This window comes from Heptranchias perlo, chromosome 13 (assembly GCF_035084215.1).
Source record: "Heptranchias perlo isolate sHepPer1 chromosome 13, sHepPer1.hap1, whole genome shotgun sequence".
NCBI lineage: Eukaryota > Metazoa > Chordata > Chondrichthyes > Hexanchiformes > Hexanchidae > Heptranchias > Heptranchias perlo.
In genome coordinates, this window is record NC_090337.1 from 61,240,758 (window position 1) to 61,254,400 (window position 13,643).

At 44.3% G+C, this 13,643-nt stretch overlaps 1 protein-coding gene across 1 annotated transcript in view; it reads left to right on the forward strand.

The window, feature by feature from the left end:
• The window catches only part of crocc2 (ciliary rootlet coiled-coil, rootletin family member 2), a 274,117-nt gene that overhangs the window by 151,354 nt on the left and 109,120 nt on the right, over positions 1 to 13,643 (forward strand). Inside the window, exons 14-16 of the mRNA XM_067994800.1 lie at positions 473 to 655; positions 3,051 to 3,195; positions 10,904 to 11,050. Coding sequence (XP_067850901.1) covers positions 473 to 655; positions 3,051 to 3,195; positions 10,904 to 11,050 — 475 coding nt within the window. The remainder of the gene's footprint in view (positions 1 to 472; positions 656 to 3,050; positions 3,196 to 10,903; positions 11,051 to 13,643) is intronic.

Below are 13,643 nucleotides of genomic sequence, written 5' to 3' on the forward strand. Positions count from 1 at the left end.
AAAATCCTTCATATTGAATTATCAGCCTAGACTATGTACTTAGGTCCCGGAGTAGGGCTTGAACCCACAACACTCTGACTCGAGATATAAGAGCACTGCCAGATGAGCCAAATTGACACAGGAAATTCTGGAAACAGACAATCCCAACGCTCCCAGAGAGTGTAGGTCAGGAAATCGTGCACTGGCGGCCCATTATTTTCCAGCTATAAAACTAATGGTTAAGAAATCACTGGCTGAGAAGAAATCAATACTTCCTGACCCTTTACTCTCTGAGAATGCTGATAGCACCCAATCACGTCAACCCTCAGATATATAAATGGATTCAAATCTGTGCATTCTGGCTGGTCGTAAATATCGCTGCTAACACTTCTCTGTTGTCGACAGCTGTGGATCACATGCAGTCCAATAAGTACATTGATGAGATCCATTTAAAACACTTCTTTTCCACCTTGTGTCCATTTTTTCCCCTCAGTGAAAAGGGTAACTTGGAGAAGCTGGCGCATTCTCTGAACCAGCAAATCGATAACCTGCAGCTGGACGTGGAGCGCCTGAAAGCCGTGAATGGTGACCTCCAACGCCAACGGGATCACCTTGAAGATGAGAAGGAGGAATTACACAAAGACAAGGATCGAGCTAAGAAAGAAGTCGAGAGAGGGTGAGCAGACTGCAGTGGGGACTGTTTACTATTAACGAGTTAATGCTGATGGAGATGATGAGCATTGGCGAATTATATAGAACGTTACAGTTAATGGGAGCACAAAGTAAGAATTTAGGGAATGGGGGAATCTTCTTGTAGGTCTACTCCTAGGCCTGGCAAAGATTCACAGATCCAGGATGAGCGTGGCCTGCAGGGAGGGTCACTCTGGCTGCCTGCCCTTCGTCCTTGGTCTTGTCTGTGCATGGGTGGCCCTGGAAAGGGCGCATGTGGTGCTTACCGGTCCATTTGGGGCCTTCCGCAACCGGTGGGCACCGCAGGTAACAGTGTCTAGTGGACACGGACAATAATATTATGATTTAAATTATGAGTTTCCTTTTGTTTTGTTCAAACTGGACATGTCTAAATTATTCTATTAGTTGTGCCTCCTGAACATCACGGATTTGCTGGGTCTCTGCCCCTCTTATAATGCCCAACAAATTGTGCTTGAGATTGGGAAGGGGGTCTGGTCACTTCTTCTGCCTACCCCCATTATATCATAGCAGTATTTTGGGGGCATTACCAAGTTACTCCAAGAATTCTGGCAGACGTGCCCCTGATGGTCCCTGCAGGATCTATGGCCTAGCTGAGAGCAGGGGTAGGTTCTGTTGTGGGCCAACATTGGGCTTAATGCTCAAAAGGCAAGTAGCAATCCATACCAGAATAATTAATTGCTGTTGCTGCAGAGACTAAACATCACAGGAGAGCAGAAAAAGTCATTTTTTGCCCCCTTTCATCTTTGGCTGGGCCTCTTGCTATCCCTCTCAGAGCGGCAGCCTGTGTTTCTATTACTTCCATGGAGCTGGCATCCCTGTTGCACCACTACAGGCATGGCCACCCATTCATATTATTTAAAGGACACGCACAAATCTTTGAAGGTGACGGGACAAGTTGATAAGGCTGTTAAAAAACAACAGAACCTACCCCTGCTCTTGGCTTCATAAATCGTCATTGAGTGCAACAGCAAGGAAGTTATGGTAAACCTTTATAAGTCACTGGTTAGGCCCCAGTCGGAGTATGGTGTTCAGTTCTGGGCACCACAATTTAGGAAGGACATCAAGGCCTTGGAGAGGGTGCATCGTCGATTTACCAGAATGATGCCTGGGATGAGGGACTTCAGTTATGTGGGGAGACTGGAGAAGCTGGGATTGTTCTCCTTCGAGCAGAGAAAGTAGAGGGAAGATTGAATAGAGGTGTTCAAAATAATGAGGGGTTTTGATAGAGTAAATAAGAAGAAACTGTTTCCACTGGCAGGAGAGTCAGTAACCAGAGGACACAGATTTAAGATAATTGGCAAAAGAACCAGAGGGGAGATGAGGAGAAATTTTTTACACAGCGAGTTGTTATGATCTGGAATGCACTGCCTGAAAGGGTGGTGGAAGCAGATTCAATAGTAACTTTCAAAAGGATATTGGATAAATACTTGAAAAGGAAACAGCTGCAGAGCTATAGGGAAAGAGCAGGGGAGTGGAACTCATTGGACAGCTCTTTCGAAGAGCCATTGGGGGAATGATGGGCTGATTGGCCTCCTTCTGTGTTGTATGATTCCTTGATACAGTCCCCGGGATTTGGGATGGGGACAACCCCTAGGACAAAGCGATGGGCAGCAGTTCTGCCCTACCGCATTTCTGCCATCTCAACGGTGCCGCGGGATTTATCGGATTCGTAATACCCAAACACAACCTTGTCTTTATCCGACACCCCACGTGCTTGCATTTTCCATAGCGTTACCTAGATAGTAACCAGGAGCAGGATCTTGGCTCATTTTTGTTCCCTCCTTCCCAGCCCAGGTGACTGAGCCCTGTTATCAACTTTTACTGTCTTCCTGAGATCAGCTAACTCAGCAGAAACCAGAGCTGGGACCGAGAACCTGCCTGACCTGGATGGCTTGTCAATTGTATGATTTATATTGATTCGTGTTAATTGTATTCAGGTGGTGGGTATCAATTGGAGATTCTCTTGTATACTTTTTATAAGAGAGCTTAGCAAGGGTGTGGTCTGTGCAAAAGGGGATCTCTGTGAATAAAGGCCTGGAAGCAACTAAAGACCAGGCTCTAGTATTCTATCCCTCACCGCATGGCTATCAAATTTTAACATGGTTCGGTAGTATATTGGACAATGCAGTCATCGCTAGCCCACCACGGGAGTAAGCTATTAATTTAGCGGGGTGGGGGGAGGTTCAGTGATTAACTTCAAAACATTTCTTTGGCAGAAATGGGCCGTGTTTTATTTTTCCAGTCTCTCAAGCCAGGATGACGAGGCAGCAGTACCCTGTCACTCATTGGGATATTTAGGGGCTTTGCCTCTTATGACTTTCTTTACTGTAGTCTGGATGTGAGCATTTGTGTTCTTACAGGCAGAAGGCATTGGAGCTGATGGAAGTGAAGAACTCGGCTCTGAGAAAAGATTTGGTCATTGTTAAGGAAGCTTTGAACAAAGCTACATTGGAGAAGGAGGTGCTGCAGAATGAGAAGGCAGGCCTGGCTGAGGCTCTCAGCAAGGTATTTGATACAGATTGTGAGATCCCAACAAATATAAAGCATGGAATGAGGAGGGAGGGCTGACGTAGACTCTCCGCAGAGAATTTGGTACAGAGTGTGAGAACCCAACAATTTAAGGGCATAAAGTGAGAGAGGAGGCCTGATTGAGGCACTTTTCAGAAATTAGAATAGAACGCTTGTGTGGTTGCCATGGCAGCATGAGGATTGCAATACTGTGAAACGCCATGCACAGAATTTATCTCCTGGATTCATGCCACCGTGACAGGAAGTTAGAATGACCCCTGGGAGTCAAGGATAATAATGGTAACAGCACCTAATTATAAGTGGTGGAATCCGAGGCCTTGAAAGGCCATTCTGAGTAGATTGACTACACAGAACTACTGGTGGTTTACATGATGCTAACCATCTCTGACGCACATGGATTCTGAGTGCTGCATCTTAATTTTTTTCATTTCAGTGGGACATTCTTGTCATGGATTCGGTTTCTAAACACCCAAATTCACTGGATTAACTCCTGTTTAGATTATTGTTCAACTTAACAAGACATTTTGTTTGTTTCAGCTTTGCTTGGAGCGAAAGCTCTTCTTTGGCCCATTGGTATGAACTCCTATTAATGTAGCCTTACTCCCCCATTGGTGCAGTAAAATGTTGGAGAGTTTGAATAATGGAATACACAGCTCTTTTCGTCCAGTAACACACTGACATTTGAGAAATGCACTGTACTCTGCCTTTGGTCCAGTAACGGCTTTATTATTATGGGGATATTGATACTTGCTTAAAATTAATCCTGTTATTTTATAGGAATATAAGAAATAGGAGCAGGAGCAGGCCATATGGCCCCTCGAGCCTGCTCCGTCGTTCAATAAGATCATGGCTGATCTCTACCTCAATTCCACTTTCCCACTCAATTCCCATATTCCTTGACTCCCTTAGAGTCCAAAAATTTATCAATCTGAGCCTTGAATATACTCAACATCTGAGCAGCCACAGCTCTATGAGGGTAAAGAATTCCAAAGATTCACAACCCTTTCAGTGAAGAAATTTCTCCTTATCTCAGTCCTAAATGGCTGACCCCTTATCCTGAGACCATGACCCCTAGTTCTAGACTCTCCAGCCAGGGGAAACATCCTCTCAGCTTCTACCCTGTCAAGCCCTCTCAGAATCTTATATGTTTCAATGAGATCACCTCTCATTCTTCTAAACTCCAGAGAATATAGGCCCATTCTACTCAATCCCGCCTCATAGGACAACCCTCTCATCCCAAGAATCAATCTAGTGAACCTTTGTTGCACCGCCTCTAAGGCAAGTATATACTTCCTTAGGTAAGGAGACTAAAACTACACAGTACTCCAGGTATGGTCTCACCAAAGCCCTGTACAATTGTAGCAAGACTTCCTTACTCTTGTACTCCAATCCCCTTGCAATAAAGGCCAACACACCATTTGCCTTCCTAATTGCTTGCTGTACCTGTATGTTAACTTTCTGTGTTTTGTGTACAAGGACACCCTAATTCCTTTGTAAAGCAGCATTTAATAGTTTCTCACCATTTAATAAATATTCTGTTTTTATATTCTTCCTACCAAAGTGAATAATCTCACATTTCCCCACATTATACTCCATCTGCCATCTTCTTGCCCACTCACTTAACCTGTCTATATCCCTTTGCAGACTCTTTGTGTTCTCCTCACAGCTTACTTTCCCACCTGGCTTTGTATTGTCAGCAAATTTGGATACATTACACTCAGTCCCTTCATCTAAGTCATGAATGTAGATTGTAAATAGCAGAGGCCCAAGCACTGATCCTTGCAGCACTCCACTAGTTACAGCCTGCCAACCTGTAAATGACCTGTTTATTCCTACTCTCTGTTTTCTGTCTGTTGCCCAATCCTCAGTCCATGCTAATATATTACCCCCAACCCCATGAGCCTTTATCTTGTGTAACAACCTTGTGTGTGGCATCTTATCCAATGCCTTTTCAAAATCCAAATATACTACATCCACTGGTTCCCCTTTATCCACCCTGCTAGTTCCATCCTCAAAAAACTAATAGATTTGTCAAACACAATTTCCCTTTCATAAAATCATGTTGACTCTGCCGAATCATATTATGATTTTCTAAGTGCCCCATTACCACGTCCTTAATAATGGATTCCAGCATTTTCCCAATGACTGATGTCAGGCTAACTGGCCTGTAGTTCCCTGTTTTCCTTCTTCCTCCTTTTTTGAATAGCGGTGTTACATTTGCTACCTTCCATTCCACTGAGACCGTTCTAGAATCTAAGGAATTTTAGAAGATCAGAACCATAGCATCCACCATCTCTGCAGCCACTTATTTTAGAACCCTAAGAAGTAGGCCATCGGGTCTAGGGGATTTGTCAGCTTTTAGTCCCATTAATTTCTCCAGTAATTTTTCTTTACTAATATTAATTACTTTAAGTTCCTCACTCTCATTAGACCCTTGGTTTCCTACTATTTCTGGTGTACTTTTTTGTCTTCTACTGTGAAGACAGATAGAAAATATTTGTTTAACGTGGCTGCAATTTCCTTATTCCCCATTATAATTTCTCCTGTCGCAGTCTCTAAGGGACCCACGTTTACTTTTGCTACTCTCTTCCTTTTTACATGCTTGTAGAAGCTCTTACAATCTGTTTTTATATTTCTTGCTAATTTGCTCTCATATTCTATTTTCTCCCTCTTTATTAATTTTTTGGCCATCCTTTGTTGGTTTCTAAAACTTTCCCATTCCTCAGGCTCACTACTCTTCTTGGCAACATTATGAGCCTCGTCTATCATCTAATACTATCCTTAACTTCTTAAGTTAGCCACAGATGGATCACTTTTCCCATGGAGTTTTTATTCCTCAATGGAATGTATATCCTTTGAGAATTATGAAATATTTCTTTAAATGTTTGCCATTGCTTGTCTTTTAATCTAATTTCCCAATCTACCTTAGCCAACTCGCTCCTCATACCTATGTAATTGGCTTTGTTTAAGTTTAAGACTCTAGTTTCGGACTTAAGTACCTCACTCTCGAACTATATATGAAATTCTATCATATTATGATCATCCTGCCCCAGAGGATCCCTTACTATAAGATTACTAATTAACCCTGTCTCATTGCACAAGACAAGATCTAAAATAGCCTGTTCCTGGTTGGTTCCACAACCAGGAACAGGCTATTTTAGATCTTGTTGTTCTAGGAAATTGTCTCAAATTAAACCATGAACTCATCCTCCAAACTACCTTTGCCAATTTGATTTGCCCAGTCTGTATGAAGATTAAAGTCCCCACGATTATTGCATTACCTTTGTCACACGCTCCTCTTATTTCTTGATTATTACTCTGTCCAACAGTATAACTACTCTTAGGGGGCTTTTAAACTACTCCCACCAGTGTTTTCTGCCCCTTGTTATTTCTTATCTCCACCCATACTGATTCTACTTCCTGATCTTCCAAACCAAGATCCTTCCTCATTACTGTCCTTATGTCATCCTCTATTATCAGGGCTATCCCCCCCCCCCCACCCCCACCCAGCTCCTTTTCCAATTGTCTGTCTTTTTGAAAAGCCAAGTACCCTGGAATATTTAGTTCCCAACCTTGGTAACGTCTCAGTAATGGCTACTAGATGAAACTCATTTATCTCTATTTTGTGTCATTAATTCATCTATCTTCTTACGAATGCTTTGTGCATTCAGATAAAATGCCTTTAATTTTAACTTTTTACTAATTTTCCCTGATTTGACCTTATTCACTAAAGCACTATTACCGTTAAACTCTATGTTCCTTCTTGATACACTCTGCTTATCTTTACCCAAATCACTGCTTTATGGCCTTGACTTTTCTCTTTAGATTTGTAAATTCTCTCTTACCTGAACCCTCCCCCCTTCTTTTTAATTTAAAGCCCTATCTACCACCCTATTTATTCGATTCGCCAGGACACTGGTTCCAGCCTGGTTTAAGTGGAGCCCGTCCCAATGGAACAGCTCCCTCTTTCCCCAATACTGTGCCAGTGCCCCTGTCTCCCACACACTCTTTGAGCCACGCGTATAACTCTCTGATCTGTTTGACTCTATGCCAATTTGTGTGTGACTCAGGTCATAATAATCCAGAGATTATTATCTTTGAGTTTCTGCTAATTAATTCGGACCCTAGCTCCTCAAATTCCCTCAGCCGAACCTCATTCCTAGTTCTACCTATGTTGTTGGTTCCTACGTTGACCACGACAACTGGATCCTCCCCCTCATGCTCCAAGCTCTTCTCCAGCTGCGAGGAAATATCCTTAACCCTGGAATGTCAGGCAACACAGCCTTCAGGACCCCCGGTCACGGCTGCAGAGAACAGTATCTATCCCCCTGTCTACACTATCCCCCACCACTACCACATTCCTTTTTACTCCCCCCACTTGAAAGGCCTCCTGTACCATGGTGTTGTGGTCAATTTGCCCATCCTCCCTGCAGTCTTTGTTCTCATCGGAACAAGTACCTCGTACCTGTTGGACAAAGGCAAAGGCTGAGGCTCCTCCATCACTGCATCCTGGGTCCCCATACCTGCCTGTCCCTGACCATTGACCAAATCTAAACTACTACCTAACCTAAGGGGTGTGACTACCTCCTGGAGCAAAGTGTCCAGGTAACTCTCCCCCTCCCTGATGCATCGCAATGTCTGCAGCTCCGAGTCCAGCTCAACAAATCTGAGCTGAAGTTGCTCGAGTTGCAGACACTTACTGCTCAGGATCTCACTGGTCTCCACCAACTCCCACATGCTGCAGTTACAACACATCACCTGCCCTGCCTTCCATATCTAACCTTGTTTTATATATTTAATTAGTTAAAGTTTTTAGTCACTCGATATTTTTAGTTTTATTAACTAATTAGTTTACCAAGTTTAAGTTATTCATTTAATAAAGTAACAGCAGGTTATAGTTTCCCAGCTGTTAGTTTAAACCACTGCCCTAGCTTAGAGAGCAAAAAAACAGTAATATTCACCGCCAATCAGCTACCTGCCGTCCTGTGACGTCACTCCTTGATTATTTCTCTCTCTCTCTCTCTCTGCTGCTTCTTTATACCGGGCGGCTGGAGGGGATTCCCGGCCACTGGGGGGGATTCCCGGCCACTGGGGGGGATTCCCGGCCACTGGGGGGGGATTCCCGGCCACTCGGGGGGATTCCCACACCTTTTCTCTCTCTCTCTGCTGCTGCTTTATACCAGGCCGCTGAGGGGGGGGGGGATTCCCACACTTTCTCTGGGGTATTTGGATAGTTTTTTTCCATATTTTGTGGGGTATTTTGATAAGCTTGCCCTCATCCTATTTTGTATGGCGTTTGGTTATGTTTGCCCTCTTTATTTTATGGTGGTATCTGGTTAAGTTTGCCCTCTTTATTTTATGGTGGTATCTGGTTAAGTTTGCCCTCTTTATTTTATGGTGGTATCTGGTTAAGTTTGCCCTCTTTATTTTATAGCTACATTTGGAAAAGTTTCCATCTATTTTAATGGGGACTATTTAAGAGCATTTCCCCTTTTTATTTTTCTGTTATTGTTCCTTTCTTACTTCATCCCCCTGCCTCGACGCAACCAAGAGGCTGGCCACACAATTTCCTTCCAGGCCACCATCTGTCAGAAAAAAAACAGAGATTGACCAGGCATGACATTCCCCTTCAGTTTTCTCATCCCCCTCCTCCCATTCTGGGAGCCACCAAAGCTCTTGATGCCTCCCAACCAAGACTGGAACTGAGCAGAGGGTGACTCAAAGAAAATCTGAAGTCATTTGACTGAGTTTTCAACCGTTTCAGCTTCAAAAGATAACAACAACTTCTTGTCCATTTCAGAGTGTGTGACTGTACTTTTGGCTGTGTTCGTATAAGAGTGATTAGGTGCTAAATTGGGCCGTATAGCGCCCGTTGTTTCTGCGCTACACGGCCTCTCCAACATCCAAGATAGCGCCTTGGATGCGCGCGCATGTTTCCTGCATGACGTGCGCCGGACGCCATCTTGGTATAGGAGTTAGCGCGGGTGCAGATAACGAACGCTGGAATCATGTAAAGTGGGGAGAAAATGGCTTCAATCAGTGTGCAACTGATTTAAAGTGATAGACACCATTTTGGGACTTAACGCTCAACTCAGTACACAGTCTTAACCCCGACAATCTGAACGTGTCTTAGAGTGCCTGGAGGACCCCCCTACCGACGCTATTTAAAGGGACCTTGCAGGATTCACAGGTTGGTGGCTGGATTATTGCTTCTGGCTGCCGAGACATTTGTAACTGTTTTTGGAGGTCTCCTAGACTTGAATACTAGGACGCGGGGACATAGCCTAACATTTAGTGCCAGGACGTGCAGGAGTCAAGTTAGGAAATGCTTCTACACGCAAAGGGTGGGAGATGTTTGGAACGCTCTTCTGCAGACGGCAGTTGATGTTAGCTCACTTGTGAATGTTAAATCTGAGATTGATAGATTTCTGTGAACCAAGGATATTAGGGGATATGAGGCTAAGGTAGTATATGGAGTCAGGTCACAGGTCCACCGAGATCTCATTGAATGGCGGAACAGGCTCGACGGGCTAAATGCCACTGTCACTTGCTGCCTCTTGATATGCGCCACCTTCTCCTGCAAGAAAGCAGGACGTGTGTCGGGGTGATGTGCCTGTCATGGTTGAATAGCTTGTGTGTGTGGCCTGTGAGTTGTGGGTGGGCGGCTTGAAACAGTGGTAATGTGTAACGGTGAGAGGAAGCATCTGATTGGAAGAGTTGAGTACTGATGGAAAGAGTTTATTAGTATGTGGGTGATGGGGGTGTAGTGTGTGGAGCAGTGGATGCGGCTAGGGGTGCAGTTGACCTAACTCACCTTGACCACTCATGTCAAAGCATTTAACTTCTTCCTGCACTGTATCCATGTTTGTGATGCTGTGCGCCTGGCATTGACTTTGTCCCCCGCTGCCTCCCACTGCCTTTTGAGTATATGTCTGGATGGCCTCTTGCCCCCACCCCCCTGCGGATATAGGATGCCTCTCCTTCTGTCCACCTCTTGCACCCAAGGTCTCTAGTGCATCAGCAGAGAACCTTGGTGCTTGTACTCTCGCAGGCCTGGTACCAACTCAGATCGGCAGATTGGTGAGGTCTGGCATGCAGATTGGAGGATGTTGGATTTAGTTGTGTGCAACCTTTATTCAATGTTTTAACATAACTCATCAGTGTGTAAACATAGGGATGGGACCTGCATCTTTGTTTTACGTGTGTGATGCCTGATCTCCGTTCAGACTCCGTGCAGACAGTAGACTGTTATTTTAATCAAATAACAGGTACCAGCTACCTTTAAGAGATTTCTAAGAAACATCCTCCCTTTAAGAGATTGAGCTCCCTCTGGTGGTGGAAAGTGCAAATTGCATTGATTCCACATGCAAGGCCTGGAAAGGAACGCTGATTGCAGGTAACTCCTTGGGTGGGTCCAAATTTGCATCCTACCTGCGTAGGGTCCATCAGGCGCGGAGTACTAGCACATCGTGCTACCGCCGCCCAAAACAGACCCTTATCCAATTCTCCCCCATTGTTTTTCATTGTATGATTGTCTTGATTAATTGTATTTGATTCTTCTTGTGTTTTTGTGGCTATATTTGGTTATATTTGTTATCTGTATGACTTTCTGTGTGATTTGTTTGTGCTCTTTCCTGTTAATGTGTCACTTCTCTTGGACGTTGTCCCCTTTTTGATCTTGCAGGCCGAGCTGACCAGTGCAGACCTGGAGTTGTCCTTGAACAAGCTGAAGACCAAAGAAGATGCCCTGCGGGACTCTCTTGCCAAGATGAGTGCGCTCAATGAAGGCTTGGCTCAGGATAAGGTTGAACTAAACCGCATCCTGCTCCAGGTGAGTTAACTGAGCACACCTCAGAGGATCCTCACAGAATGGGGTCACTTTGATGCACACTAATTCTGGTCAGATGAGTTACACATAATAGGAAGTCTAAAAGCAAATTGCAGCAAACAGCTCACATTGTAAAGACCAGAAATGTATTGGGTCCGATTTCAAGTCTGTGCTGTGTTATCTGATCTTGGCTAAGGTGCCTGAGGAGATGCCACAAGTAGCTTCTCCATTGAGAGAGGATTCAGTGCTACAAGTGGCCTCAGCATCATGGGATGATTCAATACCCAGGATCTCCTGCACGATCAAGCAGAGACCACAGTTATCCTAGTAACCCCTTGAATGGCCAAGAACTATCTGACTATTGGACCTTTTCACTCTGCACATTGTTCGCCCACTCCAGATCCTGAAAAAAAAATGATGGAGAGCTAAGTTAGGCACCAGGTGATGGCCTGGCTCTCTGGGGACCAGCCCTAAGCAAAAATTGTTCGACGCTTCATTAATACCTTGAAAGATTTATATCCAACAGCTTAGAATATTAAGGGGAGAAGATTTATACAGTGGTGTCAAGTTTGTATTTATAACCTATTAGGATGTGATATCTCACTACTCTGATTGCTACACTCCCCAGACTTGTTAATCTGCTGACTTAGTGTTCACATGCAAGTTATCACCAACAGTAAGAACCTGCACTTTCATAGCTCATACCCTGTCTTTTGTATAGTAATTAACAGCTACCTAGTGTTTGAATCTTGTGCTGAGTAAATGTGTATCAGACCTGTAATGGTATACGGGTTATTGTGACCTTAAATATTTTACGTTAAGACGATCACTCTGTGTGCTCATAACACAGCATCCCAGGGTCAGTGAACTTCATGCTTGGCTGGCAATCAGATTGGACAGTCACAAGACCACGCTTGACGTTTTTACTTGAAGTTCTTGAGTTTCATTTGTCTCAGGAATTAATGCAGCCAATAGTTTGTACCTTCAATTGAAAGAAAGTAGCATTTCATTGATGTTCAGGAGCTTTGATCTTCTGTCTAGATGGGCCACCCCACAATTACCAGCCGGCTAATCTTATCTAAATTTATCACTAAACAGGATTAGTGAATGGGGTTAGAGGGTGTCTCTCCCTGTATAATTCTCAGGGAATGTTAGCAGCCTGTTTCAGTCATGCTAAGGCCACGTCATGGGCCAATAAGCAAAGGGTTTCTCTTGACACTGAAGCTACACATCTTCATTGAAAACTGCTGTCTTTATTTCACTGTGCCGCACCTCAAGGGTGGCCTCGGCATTTAGTTCAAAGACTCCTGCCTCCAATATTTGGTACTAATTTAGTATCATTCATTTGTAATATGAACATAAGAACAGGAGAAGGCCGTTCAGCCCATCGAGCCTACCCTGCTATTTTGTTCAGCACAGCAGCTCTTTATCATTTTAATCTCGATTCCCTACCTTTTCTTAAGAGGGTAAATTCCTATATCCCACTCCAATTGGGGAGCCTCATGCAAAGGGAGAATGGGTCATTGGAACCGGTTCTGGGGGAGGTGGGACCAGTACAAATTGGACGGTCTGCATCTGGGCAGGACTGGAACCAATGTCCCAGGGGGATTGTTTGCTAGTGCTGTTGCGGAGGGTTTAAACTAATGTGGCAGGGGGATGGGAATCGATGCAGGAAGTCAGTGGGAAGTAAAGTGGTGACAGAAACAAAAGGCAGTAAGGGAGAGTGTACAAAACATGACCGGACAGATGGTCTGAGAAAGCAGGGCAAAGACTAAGGGAAGTCTAGATTAAACTGCATTTATTTCAATGCAAGAAGTCTGATGGGCAAGGCAGATGAACTCAGGGCATGGATGGGTACATGGGACTGGGATGTAATAGCTATTACTGAAACATGGCTAAGGGAGGGGCAGGACTGGCAGCTCAATGTTCCAGGGTACAGATGCTATAGGAAAGATAGAGCAGGAGGTAAGAGAGGAGGGGGAGTTGCGTTCTTGATTAGGGAGAACATCACGGCAGTAGTGAGAGGGGATATATCCGAGGGTTCGCCCACTGAGTCTATATGGGTAGAACTGAAAAATAAGAAGGGAGAGATCACTTTGATAGGATTGTACTACAGACCCCCAAATAGTCAACGGGAAATTGAGGAGCAAATATGTAAGGAGATTACAGACAGCTGCAAGAAAAATAGGGTTGTAATTGTAGGGGACTTTAACTTTCCCAACATTGACTGGGACAGCCATAGCATTAGGGGCTTGGATGGAGAGAAATTTGTTGAGTGTATTCAGGAGGAATTTCTCATTCAGTATGTGGATGGCCCGAAAAGAGAGGGGGCAAAACTTGACCTCCTCTTGGGAAATAAGGAAGGGCAGGTGACAGAAGTGTTAGTGAGGGATCACTTTGGGACCAGTGATCATAATTCCATTAGTTTTAAGATAGCTATGGAGAATGATAGGTCTGGCCCAAAAGTTAAAATTCTAAATTGGGGAAAGGCCAATTTTGATGGTATTAGACAGGAACTTTCAGAAGTTGATTGGGAGAGTCTGTTGGCAGGCAAAGGGATGTCTGGTAAGTGGGAGGCTTTCAAAAGTGTGTTAAC